Here is a 16,364-nt window from a genome sequence, read left to right as displayed (position 1 = left end):
AGTAATATCAAATAGTATAGCCATATCATTATACAATTTAACTTTATATAAATGATTACCAGTTCTGACTCACCTAAAAACTGCAATATAGTATGTACCTACTACATAGTAAAGAGCATAAAATCAAATTAATAAACAGTTAATTTAAAGGTAAATAACAAATTGATAATAACGAATTGCAACAGATTCTAAATAATATTAATACAATAACAAAATATAACTTATGGAATATATGGGACGGTTCTTTTATACTTGAATTAGACAATAGTAATATAATTTACCTACATTGTATAATATGTAGGTAGTACTAAATATATTACAGTTTTTAGGGCAGTTGATTGTTTGAGGTAATATAATTTGCTAATTATAAATTTTATGTATGATACAAAGCTGCTGCAGATACTATATAATACAATAATTATTATGAACTTATAGATCTTAATGTATTTAATTAAATTCTGGCAGTTAAATTGTATAAAGATATGGCTATACTATTTGATATTACTTATGTAGGTAGGTTTAGTTATGAGTATTAAGTGATCAATTAGACTATTTGATAAATAATTAGCTACATTTATTAAGCATTGTTTGATAGGTTCAATCATTAGCATAAAATCAAATTAATAAAATATAACAAATATACACAGCTAATGCTTTTATTATCTTATAATAACTAAACTAAATGTAAACTGTGTAGTACCCACTTCATTCATTACAGATTTTTGGTGAGTCAAATTTGTTGTAGCATACAAACGATGATACAGATTTTAAATAATACAATATTAATAAAGACAATAAAAATGTATGTATTTAATTAAAGTCTGGAAATTAAATTGTATTATTATATGACTATATACTATTTGAAACAACTTATATAGGTAGGTTTAATTATGAGTATTATATGAAATCAACTATTTAATACATAATAAATTAATTACTCGAATAGACAATAGTAACATAACTAATGTACATGTATACTATGTTGTGCTAAATATATTACAGTTCAAGTGAGTTTATTTACCCCGTAAAGAGCATAAAATCAAATTAATAAACAGTTAATTTAAAGGTAAATAACAAATTGATATACACAGCTATTGCTTTTATTGTCTACCTTTATTGAGCAATATTTATTGGACTCGATTATGTGGTTAAATATTAAATATGTAATACCTATACTATGCAGTAGGTACTTAATATATTACAGTTTTTAGGTGAGTCAAATTTGGTAATCATAAATTTACTGCAACAGATTCTAAATAATACAATAACAAAATAGAACTTATGGAATATATGGGACGGTTCTTTTATACTTGAATTAGACAATAGTAATATAATTTACCTACATGTATACTATGAAGGTAGTACTAAATATATTAAAATTTTTATGGCAGTTGATTCTTTGAGGTAATATGATTTGCTAATTATAAATTTTATGTATGATGCATAGCTGCTGCATATACTATATAATACAATAATAATTATTATAAACTAATAGATCTACATGTATTTAATTAAATTCTGGCAGTTAAATTGTATAATGATATGGCTATACTATTCGATATTACTTATGTAGGTAGGTTTAGTTATGAGTAGCAAGTGATCAATTAAACTATTTGATAAATTGTTAGGTACATTTATTAAGCATCGTTTGATAGGTTCAATCTTTAGCATAAAATCAAATTAATAAAAAACAAATATACACAGCTATTGCTTTTATTATCTAAGTTTATAAAGCAACACTCCCATATCGTTTGACATGGGCTCGAATATTAAATATTAAAAATATAATATACTATGTAGTGGGTACTACAGTTTTTAGGTGAGTCAAATTTGGTGTAAAATACTAACGATGCTACAGATTTTAAATAATACAATATAAATAACCATACTAAAAATGTATGTATTTAATTAAGGTCTGGAAATTAAATTGTATGATTATATGACTATAAACTATATAGGTAGGTTTAATTAAGAGTATTATATGAAATAAACTATTTAATACATAATAAATTAATTACTTGAATAGACAATAGTAACATAACTAAAGTATAGTATGTTGTGCTTAATATATTACAGTTCAAGTGAGTTAATTGGTTGAGGTAATGTATTATGATATGACTATACTATATGGGTAGGTTTTGAGCCCATGTCAAACGATTATGTGGTTAAATATTAAATATATAATAAAATATTTCAGTTTTTAGGTGAGTCAAATTATGTATATTTATAGACAAAATATAACTTATTATGTATTTAATTAAATTCTGGCAGTTAAATTGTATTATGATATGACTATACCATTAAACTATTTAATAATTAATATTTAATTAATACTATTTTATTATCTACACATTTATTGAGCGACCCCCCCTATATTATTTAACAAGGGCTGCATTATATGGTTCTTTACTTGAATAGACAATAGTACAATATAACTATATATAGTACCCACTTAATTCATTACAGTTTTTAGGTGACTTGATTGGTTGAGGAAATTAAAAATTATAATGCTGCAGATACCATGTAATACAATATTAATAAACAAATAGATCTTCATATATTTCAGTAAAATCTGGTAGTTAAATTGTATAATGATATGCCTATACTGTTTGATATTGCTTATGTATAGGTACGTTTAGTAAATAAACAACAATAATTAATTTAGCGGCGTCAAGTCGTTATTACTATATACAGGCTTGAATATATGCGTCGGAGGGTTAGATTCTTTTGAGCATTACGGTTTAAGAGTCATAGATTTGACATCAGTTTTCAACTCGATAGGTAGGTAGGTAGGTTTAGGCGTATGTGCGGATGACTTGCGGGTCGCGGTTTCGATGCCGGCCGCCGGGATTGTCGTTAATTTGCGGCGGCCGTGATAATCCGTATTTTTTTTTCCGTTATTTACTTTTGCTATCACTTCCGCCTATATTATTCGTAAATAACGAAAATTTCAATATTTTTTCAAAATTCGAAATTTACCTCCTTTTCGAACTCCGTACAGTTTCGTTGAAACCTTATTCGCGTTCCCTCCTATAAAAAAAAATATATATAGATGTATAGACTGCTCGCGGCCGCGCTTCGTTCGCGACGAGTCCCGGGGGCCGATTGACATCGCGGAGAGCTCCGCCGTCGTGTCGCTATTACTATCTTATACAGGCTTGAATATATGCGCCCGAAATGTTTTGAATTTATTACTTAATTTTGTGTTTTCGGTGACAGTAATGAACGTTGTACCTGACGAAGTTACCCGGCTGTCGCACATTGTCCGCTATCCGACGAAGTCGGATTGCCTACCCGGACCACTGAGGTGACTGACCTACTAGACACCCTTAAAAGACGATTGCTATATGATTTGCATAGAAGCCCGAAATGTTTTGAATTTTATTTCACGTAATTAATTTTTCCGTTTTCGGTGACAGTAATGAACGTTGTCCGCGATTCGACGCAGTCGGATTGCATACCTGACGAAGTTACCCAGCCGTCGCACATTGTCCGCTATCCGACGAAATCGGATTGCCTTCCCTTATTACTACGGCGAACGTCATTTGAGGTGACTGACCTGCTAGACACTCAAAAAAAAACGTAAGCTATATGATTTTCATGGACCCCCGAAATGTTTTAAAATTTTTTTCACAGTAAAGAACGCTGTCCACTATCCGACGCAGTCAGATTGCATACCTGACGACGTGACCCGGCCGAAGTCGGATTGCCTACTCGGACCACTGAGTTGACTCAGCAGGTCACTAGACACCCTGAAAAGTCGGAGGCTATATGACTTGCATAGAAGCAATCTAAAGATCTAAAGATTGTTCCACTTTTAGTACGTTATTTTTTGCCAGAAACAGGTGTAAAAACAGTTATAATAGAATTTACTGATTTGCCCGGGGAAACAGCGTTACAACTAACAAACTATATTTGGGAATTGTTAAAGACATGGAAAATTGAAAAAAAAATAATTGCACTATCAGCAGACAATACCAATACAAATTTTGGAGGTATAGTTAGACGAGGGAAAAATAACCTTTTCACTCATTTAAATGGTAATGTTAAAAACAATATGATTGGAATCGGATGCTCAGCACACATATTGAATAACGCCATTCAAAGTGCTTCAGATACATTACCAATTGATCTACAATTGATTATATCCAAAATATTTCAACATTTTTATATTTATTCGGTTCGTGTTAATACTCTTAAAGAATTTTGTGATTTTGTCAATAGTGATTACAAAACTATTTTAGGACATTCAAAAACTAGATGGCTATCCCTGCATCCAGCTTTGACACGTTTGATAGAAATGTTTGGTCCATTAAAATCATATTTTCTTTCAATAGAAAAATGCCCATTTGTCCTCAAAACTTTTTTTGAAAATCCGATTTCATTATTATTGGCAATGTTTTTAAATGTCCAATGTGAGTTGTTTTCATCAGTGATTCGGTCAATTGAAGGTAATGATATATCTGTGATAGAAGTTAAATTACAAGTAGACTACTTAAAAGACATTTTAATTGGAAGACAAGAAGGTAATTTCATTACATCAAAAGAAAAAACTCTTTTTGATCAATTAAAAAATGAAGGGTGTATTACTGAAATACAATATAAGAAATACAAAAATCTATTTTATTCAACATGCTTAGAATATATTGATCAATGGGTGAGATCTACTTTAAGCCAGTTTAATGGTATATCCTGGATAACATTGAAAAATATTCAAGAACACTTTAATTGGGATAATATGATGAGAAGTATTAGCTTAATAAAATCTATTGTACCTGACCTTAATTTGGATGAAACAAAATTGTTTGATGAGATGACTTTATTGAAGAAAAATTTAATGAATTACACTCCACCAACAAACAAAAAATTAGAATACATGTGGGTGGATGTTTTCAAAGTAGAATCAGCTGTTGAAAATGTAGATTTTTCAAACTTAAAAAAAATTGTAGAATTCTTCATATGCATCCCAGGAACAAATGCAAGTGTTGAGCGGGTATTTTCACACATGAACTGTTTGTGGACTGATGAGAAAAATAGATTAAAAACAAAAACAGTAAAAGCTATGATTACAGTTAAACTATTTTTCAATGAAAGTTGTGCTGAGTTTCATCATCTTCTCTCGGAAAATGAGAAACTACAAAGAGAAATTCATTCTAGTCAAAAATATGCAGATAATCAATGATGTTTAAAAATACGTATCTAAAACTAAATGTTCCTACATTATTTAAATTTTTGTTTAATTTTTTTTTTTATTTTAATTTTATCGTAGGGAAGTCACCTAATATATTATGTTATAAATTAATAATTTTTTGTTAAAATTTTATTATAGGAAAGTGACCATAATATTTGTTTTTAATTTTAATTATAATTTATATTTGTTTCTACTATCTAGTATTGTGTTTAACTTTATTTTATAGTATATTAAATATTTAGTAACTGAGAAAAATATAAGTTTAAAAAAACATAAGTCCCCTCTGCCCCCCCTCCTCAAATAAACACTAATGAAAATGCAAATTACAAATATTGAAGTATAGATATGATTTTAAAAAAATGTCCCGTATTTTTAAAAAATAAATCTGGGATCCCTATGCTTATATTATATTATATATTATTAAAATATAATATAATAATAATAATAATAAATATACTAAATGTTTGGCCATTACCTTTTAAAAATGTTATTATATATCAGTAGGTAGTATATGTAGGTTCTATCCCAGTTTTTACAATTACAGGGAGATTTAAAAACGGTTATCCACGACTTTCCCCCTTGAACGATCAGATTTGTGGGTGCTTACTACCCCAGTTTTTTACTGTTCCAGGGTGATTTAAAAATGGTTATCCACGACTTTCCCCCTTGGATGAACAGATTTTTGGCTGCCTTCTATCCCAGTTTACACTATTTAATTTTTCCAATTTAAATTTTACCCAAAAAAAAAAAAGATATTTACTCAGTTTCACAACAAGTGATTATTATTATTTTTTGCCCATACAAATATATTTACTGTTTCCAGTTTTTTACTGTTCCAGGGAGATTTAAAAACGGATATCCACGACTTTTCCACTTGGACGATCAGATTTGTGGGTGCTTACTATCCCAGTTTTTACAATTACAGGGAGATTTAAAAACGTGTATCCACAACTTTCCCGCTTGGTCGATCAGATTTTTGGCTGCTTTCTATCCCAGTTTATACTGCTTAATTTTTTCAATTCAAATTTTACTCAGTTTCACAACAAGTGATTATTATTATTTTTTGGCCCATACAAATATATTTACTGTTTCCATTTTTATCTTACTTTTTAATTTTTTCATTATTTTAACTTATATACAAAAATAGTAATTAAATAACTTGTAGACTCATGGCCTAGTGGGCTAAGGCGTTGAGTGTAGAGTTTGATAAATTTAAATTTAGGGTAAGTATGTATGTTAATACTACACCCAGTGTCATAGTCCACTATACCATGGGTCTACATTTTTTTTGTTTTTTTTTTCATGTTTTTATTCATAAACTGTAATTTTTAATTTTATAATATATTATGTTTCAATTTTCGGGTTATTAGATTTTGTAATAACTGTTTATAATATGTTATATAATAACGCACAACTTAATCTGTATCAGTTTATTAGTAACCGTTGAATTGTGCGTTATTATTTACAATGGACTTATTAAAAGAAATTGAAAGAGACATTTCAGAAATGGGTATAATTCATCCATCACATTTTTGTTACAAGGAATTAGCTGAATTGTATACATTATTATCAAAATTAAAAAGCCACGCTATTAAATGTGGAACAGAAAAAAACAATAATCATTTTACTTTATGTGCGTGGTCAAATCAAAATTGTGATTGCGGACCTGATACATGTTTGTGCATTGTTATCAATTATCTGTTTACCGATTTGAAAAAAATATTGATCAATAAACAAAAATCATTAGTTAAATAATCACTTTTTAACTTTCATAATGTGATCAAACTGTTATCCAACACACTATATTTGACTTTTTTTGATTTTATTTTAGTTGTGTTTTTACAGTGTAGTAGTGTTGACTATGCTGTATTTTATTTATTTGTTAAGGTACTAATAATTTAATTAAAATTGGAACATATATTTCAATCGATAAAAATCAATCAATAGGTACGTCAACTCTGCCAAACATTGAAGGCACATAGAAGATTCACTATACTGAAATCCAAACCAAAATATTATCATCTTGAATTCAATAATTAAATCAATACTGCACACATCATGGACGCCGTAGTAGTCAAATCAATATTCAGCATACATCAACAGAATAAAAAAAACATTTATATTGGATACCTAGTTGATCAACCTTTATCTGTTATTATTTTATTCATGTGTAACGTAACTAAACGATATCTAATACTAAATGTATTTCAATGGAATAAGTTTATATCTGATGATAGTTTTAATATAATTGTTTGTTCTTTATCCACTGTTCAACATTCAAAACGATTACATTTAGATAATAATTTTTATTATAAAATATGTGCAAAATCTGAATCAGTTAATTTACATCATAATAATAACAGAATCACATTATCCAGTGATAATTTAAATCGATTGAAATTATTGGAAACATGTATAAATGCAAATATCATAGAGTTATCAAATAAATTAGTGGCGTATCAGACTGTTTTCAATAATGCATGTATAATTATCAAGTATGATATTTTATATTTATCACCTGATTGTATTAGAAGTGATTTTATCAGTACATATATTAAAGATTATAATTTCAAAATGAATGACCTGAAGGATGAAGAAAAGTCATTTTTACTTGAATTACAACAAATCCATCACGAAACGTTTGCAGACATTATACTAAAGCCTGATATAACCAGCCAATAAAACCAAAATAATCATGATATACGACAAGCTTACTATTTAATAATTAGATTATACCTTCATAATAAACATTATTTATTTTGTCAAATGCATACCTTTATTTAATAATAAATGATAATAATATAATTAATATATTATATATTATAAATAATCTTAAATGTCAACTGGTTAAAATAAACCAAAATATTTTCCATAATATAATCATATTGTATAAATTATTGAATCAAATGTAAGCTTTCTAAAATAAAATTGAATACAAATATTTTAACCGTTTGGTAATAAATAAAAAATACACAAATATTAATGACGGGTTTCATTTAGTGAAACTATAATAATATAAACATATAGTTATTATTTATAAGATTCAATTTTTTTGTTGTTGTTACACATAAATTTATCCATTAATAAATCTTGCAAATTATTAAATGCCGATATTATTGTATTGTCAGCTTTATCTTTTTCGTTCAGCATAGTTTTTGCGTTGAACGTTGAGGTTTTCCATCTATTAAAACAAATTAATGATTGTATATTATAAATGCATATATTTTCATATTATCATAAATATTTTATCAAATAAACTAGATGACACAATTGTTGAGCAGTTAAATATTTTACATACTGTGTGAATATTATTAGTATCAACGACGAAACATCATCATACCTATATTCACAAAATTGCTTGGTTGTAAGCATCGTGCCTATTTAGGTTATAAAATAGTACTATGGCATGATATGTTTCCCCAATAATTTACAAATATTGTACTTAATTTTTTTTTTTTCTTATTCATTTTAATGATACCTAGTGTAAATCTTAATATACTCTGTTTATACAAAATATTAATAGTTACCTGTCTTTTGACTCTACTTTTTCCATGTCCGATGTTTTGTATTTTTGAATAACCAAATAATCACTTGCTGTTTTGATTTCGGGTATTTTGATACAAAAATTTCCACCATCTGATTTTTTTACGCGTATGCAGTTTTCATTAACCATAGTTGTTAAACCATTATATTCTTGTTCCAGTTTTAATAAATGCGACTGAAACTAAAATCAATATTAAATTGATAAATATATTATTATTAAAATATGGAATATTTTACTTTCTGTTTTTTTGGTTTAGGTTTTATAACGGTTTCAGGTTTTTTAGAATTCTGCATTTGCTCATTTTTCCGATGATTATAAAGTTCCTAAATTTATATACCCATGTTTTTAACATATTGATGTGTAATGTAAGGAAATTAAGAAAAAAGTTTATGATATAATAATAATAATAATAATACCGGTGCACATACATCAATTTCTTCATCATCTGAATTTTGATCGCTTGTGTTGACCATTATTAATTTCTGTTTTTTTGGTTTAGCTTTCATAGTGATTTTGGGTTTTTTAGAATTCTGCATTTGCACATTTTTTCGATATGAATAATGATCCTAAATTTAAATGATTATGTTTTAAACTTATTGTTAATAAATGGTGTTAAATTAAAGTATATTAATAATATATTATAATTATTATAATAATGTACTTACATTGATTTCTTCATCGGCCGAATTTTGTACACTCATGTCGGACATTATTACTATGCACTCGTATTGCTTAAAATTAACTGATGAAATTCACATTAGGTCTCTTTATTTTATATAAATTAATATCTATGATATATAGTAATAGTCATGTCAATGCCTGTTACACATGGTGTTGGTAATAAATAAAAACTGATATACACATTGTTTTTAACGATAAACAGAGAAATTAAAAGATATTTGGCATTGACTAATGTGTGGAAAAGCAGATTATAAACTGTATGCCCAAAATCGTTTGATATATCCATCACTTATTCGCACTGCACTATTTTTATTTTTAGTATTTTGTACATCAATGATTATAATTAAAATTTGATCGCATTTTATGTTTACATTAAGATATAAGGTGCCGTGTTGGTAATAAATAAAAACTGATATACACATTGTTTTTAACGATTAACAGAGGAATTAAAAGATATTTGACATTGGCTAATGTGTGGAAAAGCAGATTATAAACTGTATGCCAAAAATCGTTTGATATATCCATCACTTATTCGCACTGCACTATTTTTTATTTTTAGTATTTTGTACATCAATGATTATAATTAAAATTTGATCGCATTTCATGTTTACATTAACATATAAGGTGCTAATAATAAAAATAGTGCCGTGCGAATAAGTGATGGATATATCAAACGATTTTTGGCATACAGTTTATAATCTGCTTTTCCATGTTACTTAAATAGTGGGGTTCATTAGATCAATAATAATAATACTCAACAAGCTGGTATGCAAGAACGCCGCATGCAGCGAGCAGAATATTTCATTGTAAGTTAATTAATTATAACATTTTAATTTTTAAAATATAATCATTTTATTCATTTTTAGCAAAGATATTATACCTGACGACAACCTCGATAATGTAATTAGTCATATACCACCGATCACAATACAACATATTGCAAAATATCCATTTACTCGCAGTGAACGTGAAGTTTATGAATATTTTCGCCAGTTGCATTCAGCTTTTGTCGTGAGGGAAGTTCGATATTCATTTGATGATAATATTATCGATATATTTTGCTCATTCGAATGTGCCAATTATATCAATCAGGCGTATTTTGAGTCGAATCTTGTAAATTTAAGTTTAAAAGCGTACCATGTTATGTTTAAGGATATAAATGTGCTACAAATGTATTGTCAAAGACGAAGGTGTTTGGCATGCCAAAAATACGTCACTGTCTGTGACAATCGCAATTTATATGCTGAACCCGAAGAGGATTATGTAATACAAGTATTTCCAATAACCAATTGCACCGTCAATCTACTTCAATCAACAGTTCATACATAACTACATAAGTGATATTTTATTTTAATACGTTATTATATATTTTATTTTAATGCGGTTTTGAATTAATTGTTAAAAATGCCAAAATTTAACCGCATTAAAAAAATTAATCGATTAAACATCACTGGACAAAAATTAGTAGAAATTGAGAAATTTAAAAATAATCGCTCAAAAACTTTTTATTATAAAAACAACGAAAACCTTATTGACTTATTGTCATTTTTAAATTCTACTTCTTCTTCATTAAAATCAAAACTAAAAGAATTATGTTCTTCATCCACATATAAATTTAATTTATTTGTAGACTTAGTATATGAAAATTTAATTACGGGAGAAGTTCGGGATGTTGCATTTAAAACAACAAATGTTTTATGTTATTTTACTTCAAATTTTTCTACCCTTTTTAAAAACATGTTCGATAAATTATTAAATGAACAAGAGTCATTTCTGTTGAAGGGTTCTTCTTGGAGACAAATTAGTTTAGATGGTCTCCAATTAAGAACAAATAAAGTAAATTTACTAGGGGGTTCCTCATTTATAAAATTACCCCAATCAATTTATAATAAAAAAGCAATAATAAACGTAATGAATTATGACAATAGATGTTTTAAATATGCAATTTTATCAAAATTTAATGAAAAAAAAAATAAAAATAATTTTAGTATTAAATATTTTAATTTTTTGGAAAAAAAAAGTGGTCTTAATTTTAATTGTATTGATTACCCTACACCAATCAATCAAATAAAAAAATTTGAAAAAATTAATAACATATCCGTTAATGTTTATAGTTGTGATGATAAAAATCAAATTTACCCACTTCATATAAATAATAACGAAAAATCCGATCATTATGATTTGTTTTTTTTCTCAAATGAACCAACAACACATTATTGTTACATAGCTAATTTCTCACGACTGATTAGATCACAAAGAACAAAACATGAAAGTAAAATAATTATTTGCAAGCGATGTTTTACGACTTTTAATGTTAAACCAAATAAAAACAAGGCATGGGGGCAGCATGGTCTCGATAGGCATAAAGTAATCTGCCAAAAACATAAACTTTGTAAGCCTGTAATGATTGATCCACATGATGACAAATTTATATATTTTAATAAATATAATCGGGCTGACCGAATTCCTATTGTAATTTATGCCGATTTTGAATGCTTTTTAAAACCCACTAATAATATCATAACGGTCAATACTAAAAACACGCATTATCATAAGCCCATGAGTTATGGGCTATATGTTAAAATTGATTACAACATCGTCCCAAAAAAATTAGTAAAACAATTTAAAATTCCTAAAAATCCAATAATTTATAGAGGCAAAAATGCATCAAAGCATTTTATGTTAACTATAATTGATATTTCTACCAAAATTTATTATCTATATAATACTAATAAATCAATGCATAAATTAACAAAAAAGGAAGAAGGTCAATATATTAATTCGAAAAAATGTGAACTATGTTTGAGATCATTTAATAATGAAACCGTATTTAAAGTTAGAGACCACTCACATCTTACAGGGAAATATTTAAGGGCTTTATGCTTAAATTGTAATTTTTCGGCACAAAACCCATCATTTGTACCAGTATATTTCCATAATTTATCGTATGACGGTCATTTTATTGTACGCACCTTAGGCTGTAATGATAATGACATACGCATTATTCCAAACTCGGGTGAAAAATATTTGACCTTTAGTAAGCAAATTTTTGATAAATTTTATGTAAAATTTGTAGACACTTTTATGTTCATGTCAGAATCACTCTCTAATTTAGCTACTAATTTAGCCGAAGATAAAACAAGATTCCGTGAAATTAACCATCATTTTCCTTTAGAAAACATTGATTTAGTTATTCGGAAAGGTGTATTTCCATATGAGTATGTAGACTGCAACTCAAAACTTAAAGATACCTCATTACCACCTAGAATTAAATTTTATAATTCGTTAACAGATGATCATATTTCAAAAAAAGATTACATGCATGCATGCAATGTTTGGGAGAAATTTAATATAAAAACATTAGGTGAATATAGTGATTTATATTTATTAACGGACATATTGATTCTGGCTGATGTATTTGAAAATTTTAGAGATATTTGTTTGAAAACTTTTAATTTAGACGCCTCTTATTATTTGACAGCACCTGGTTTTGCGTTTGACGCAATGTTAAGTTTTACTGGAGTGAAACTTGAGAGATTAACAGATTATTTGATGTTACTCATGATGGAGAATGGAATAAGAGGGGGGGTATGCCAATCTGTAAGACGCTATGCCAGAGCTAATCTACCAGATGTTGATGGGATTAATTATAACAAAAAAAAACCACACATTTATTTGGCATATTTTGATTGTGTAAATTTATACGGCAAATCAATGCTTGCAAGTTTACCATACAAAAATTTTGAATGGTATAATGATTTGACATTAGACGTTACTACTATAGATGACGATGCACCTATTGGTTATATACTGGAAGTGGATGTGGATTACCCCGAAAAATTACATGATATTCATAGCGATTTACCTTTTTTGCCACACAATAGTTGTCCACCTAATTCTAAGATTATTAAACTGCTGACAACTTTAAATAATAAATCAAATTATGTCGTTCATTATAGATTGTTAAAGCAGGCAATTCACAACGGATTAAAAGTTGTAAAAGTTCATAAAATAATTAAGTTTGATCAATCAAAATGGTTAGCCCCTTATGTTGATAAATGCACTAGTATGAGGGTCTTGGCAAAAAACAAGTTTGAATATGAATTTTGGAAATTACTCGTGAATAGTGTCTATGGGAAATGTATGGAGAATCCGCGTAAAAGATTGGATATAAAGTTGGTATCAGATGATCGAAAAGCTCATAGGCTAATGAGAAAACCTAATTTCATAGATAGAACTATATATAGCAATGAGTTAATGTCTTTACATTTTCAAAAAGAAAAGATTAAATTTGATAAACCAATCTACGTGGGATTTTCTATTTTAGATATATCGAAAACCTATATTTATAATTTCCATTATGACGTAATGAAAAATAAATACGGAAAAAAAATATCACTATTATACACTGATACCGATTCATTAATATATCGTATTAAAACAAATAATTATTTTAATGATTTAAAATTTGATTTATTGAGTCATTTTGATACTTCTAATTTTCCAATTAGTCACTTTTGTTACAGTGATAAACATAAGAACACCCCAGGATATTTTAAAGACGAATTGAAGAGTGAAATTATGACGCAATTTGTAACGCTAAGACCCAAATTATATGCTTATACAGTAAGTGGTATTGAATACAAAAAGGCAAAAGGTGTAAAAAAGTATGTTAGAGACAAGTATATGACGGTCAATCATTATTTAGATATTTTATCAAAGTTCAGTATACAAAATTCCTCACATTTGGATGCACAAAATGGTGAATCTAGTCAAATTAATGCATACTGTGATATTAACTCAATACAGGCAACAAAACATAATGTTTATTCCAAAACAACCAGAAAAATAGTATTGAGTGCAAATGACGATAAACGTGTCATATTAAAAGGTGGTATTTGCACTTTACCATACGGACATTATAAATTAAACTAATCAAAAATAATTATGAATATGTTTTATTACAAACGTATTTTATAAATAGTAAATCATTTAACTAATTAGCTATTCGACAAATCGTTATCGATGATAAAATTAATTAAGGGAGCTATAGTAACCTAATCATGAAGCAAATTGTTTAATTTTTATATTATAATATATTAATGTACAAAATATAACAATAATCATTGTTTTTCAAATTTAATATTTCTAAAAGTGTTATAATATTTAATTCATTGAACATTTTATAAATTGTAAAAATGGAAAATGTATGTTATTTAATTTGGTTACAAACTTTTTGTTAAAACTATGTATATATTTTAATATTCTAACATTGATCATTAACTTTTATGTATGATTCATTTCTATTTATTTTTTATTATTAAATAATAATATACATAATTGTATTGTGATTGACTTTGGTCGAGATTCATTATGTTAAATTGTAAGTAATATGATTTATGATACTGTAATTATTTAATAATAAATTAAAAAATTGTAATATGCCGGTTCTATGAAGATGATGAAGCAAAATGTATATAATTTTACTTTTTATTGATCCTATTATATTAAATATAGAAGTCTATTTATGTTTATATACTTTAGTTATATTGATTTATTTAAAATATGTTATAATTGGTAAATATTATTATACTTTTGTTAATATCGTTATTCTATATTGTAATTGAACATTGGCCTTGTAAATATTAAATAAAATTAAATAAATAATATATAGAATAATGATGCATTTTATACTTGATCATTCAATTTTGAAATTTAGTGTTATAACTTATAAAATTATGTTTTTAATTTTTTGAATCTTGTATAACTAAATCATTTGAAACAATATTGTACTTAACCAATTGTGTAATTTTTATATAAACCTGATCGCTTATTATCCCGTGCTAGTAGTATACATCTGTATGTTTACAGTTCATTGACGTGTTGTAACGTAATGATTAAGACTTAATCTGGATATCCCTCCGGGGGGTCACCGATTTACTGAGACACACATTACTGAGATTACACACATGTTGTAAACCTATTTATTCATTACACAAAATTATTTAGTGTATATACATCAAATGTTTACACTATAGTCAAAATTATTTTTTATCAAACCTTACTATAAAACTGAAATAATATTTAATGAAAATATTACAAATTAATAAATAATAGTTTTTTTATTGTTATAAATTAATTCTTAATTATATTTACACAAGTTTTCTTACTTCTCTAGTAAAAGGTACATATTCTACAATTCTATCATGAATTAATAAACAGTAAGCAGTCACACCTGCTAGTGATTCTGAAGCTTCAATTTCCAATTGAACATCTACTGCTGAAGCAGTGGCTGAATCGTTCTGTTTCGAAGTATCGATGACTATAATTGGTGCGTTTGTCAGAAAAGTAGAAGGACTCAATATGGGGTTACGAATACTTTTTTCATAGTACGATTCTTGAAACGATGTATACATATTATATAATAAGGTGAAATTATTTTTAGTAAAATCTAAATTCAAATTATTGTACGGATAAGCTATCGAGTTCAGAAACACTTTAACGTTTGTTAAATTACAATGGTCAAATATACTACAATCTTTTGTTATCAAATTTTTGCGTCCTTTTTGTAATCCAATTATGATAAATCGGGGTTTTTCTAATTTTGATGCAGTTTTCAAATTCCATACAACTTTTTTAGTGGTACCAAGTTCAGGATATTCAAAAGTTTCAAAAGATCTAAAAGGGATAAATAGGCTTTTTTCTTTTTCTATAAGTTTCAATAATTTTAATCTTTCTTCATCGTCAACAGTGATATGTGGTACCATCCAGACAATTTTATTTAAAACGACTTTACCTTCAGTAGCAGTTGCACCAGTTTTAACTTGTAAAGCATTTAAATCACTATGACTTCGGGTTAATATTAATTCCAATCTAGAATTCACTAATATTCTTTTATAGTCTTCAAATAAACCTAACCAATATTTCAATGGAATGCAAGCACTAAAT

At 27.1% G+C, this 16,364-nt stretch overlaps 2 protein-coding genes across 5 annotated transcripts; one reads left to right on the top strand and one right to left on the bottom strand.

The window, feature by feature from the left end:
- Window positions 1-8,026: 8,026 nt before the first annotated feature.
- On the bottom strand, window positions 8,027-9,882 carry LOC132933523 (uncharacterized). 4 transcript variants are annotated; one of them, XM_060999800.1, is made up of 5 exons: window positions 9,401-9,881; window positions 9,152-9,301; window positions 8,972-9,058; window positions 8,719-8,915; window positions 8,028-8,372 (listed from the first exon to the last, which is right to left on the bottom strand). In XM_060999800.1, the coding sequence occupies exons 1-5, from the start codon at window positions 9,443-9,445 to the stop codon at window positions 8,222-8,224; spliced, it is 630 nt and encodes a 209-aa protein (XP_060855783.1). In that variant the 5' UTR covers window positions 9,446-9,881; the 3' UTR covers window positions 8,028-8,221. The 4 variants fall into 4 exon arrangements, with proteins under 4 accessions (XP_060855785.1, XP_060855783.1, XP_060855786.1 ...); XM_060999801.1 differs by having other exon boundaries at window positions 8,031-8,372; window positions 9,164-9,301; window positions 9,401-9,879; XM_060999802.1 differs by lacking the exon at window positions 8,972-9,058 and having other exon boundaries at window positions 8,027-8,372; window positions 9,401-9,882.
- A 304-nt stretch (window positions 9,883-10,186) lies between these two features.
- On the top strand, window positions 10,187-15,066 carry LOC132933520 (uncharacterized). Its single transcript, XM_060999796.1, has 2 exons — window positions 10,187-10,222; window positions 10,283-15,066. The coding sequence occupies exon 2, from the start codon at window positions 10,821-10,823 to the stop codon at window positions 14,349-14,351; it is 3,531 nt and encodes a 1,176-aa protein (XP_060855779.1). The 5' UTR covers window positions 10,187-10,222; window positions 10,283-10,820; the 3' UTR covers window positions 14,352-15,066.
- Window positions 15,067-16,364: the final 1,298 nt, after the last annotated feature.

The sequence above is a fragment of the Metopolophium dirhodum genome, chromosome 1 (assembly GCF_019925205.1).
Source record: "Metopolophium dirhodum isolate CAU chromosome 1, ASM1992520v1, whole genome shotgun sequence".
In the NCBI taxonomy this organism is placed as follows: Eukaryota; Metazoa; Arthropoda; class Insecta; order Hemiptera; family Aphididae; genus Metopolophium; species Metopolophium dirhodum.
The sequence above is the reverse complement of the archived record's forward strand: the minus strand, read 5'-3'. Positions and strand labels throughout refer to the sequence as shown.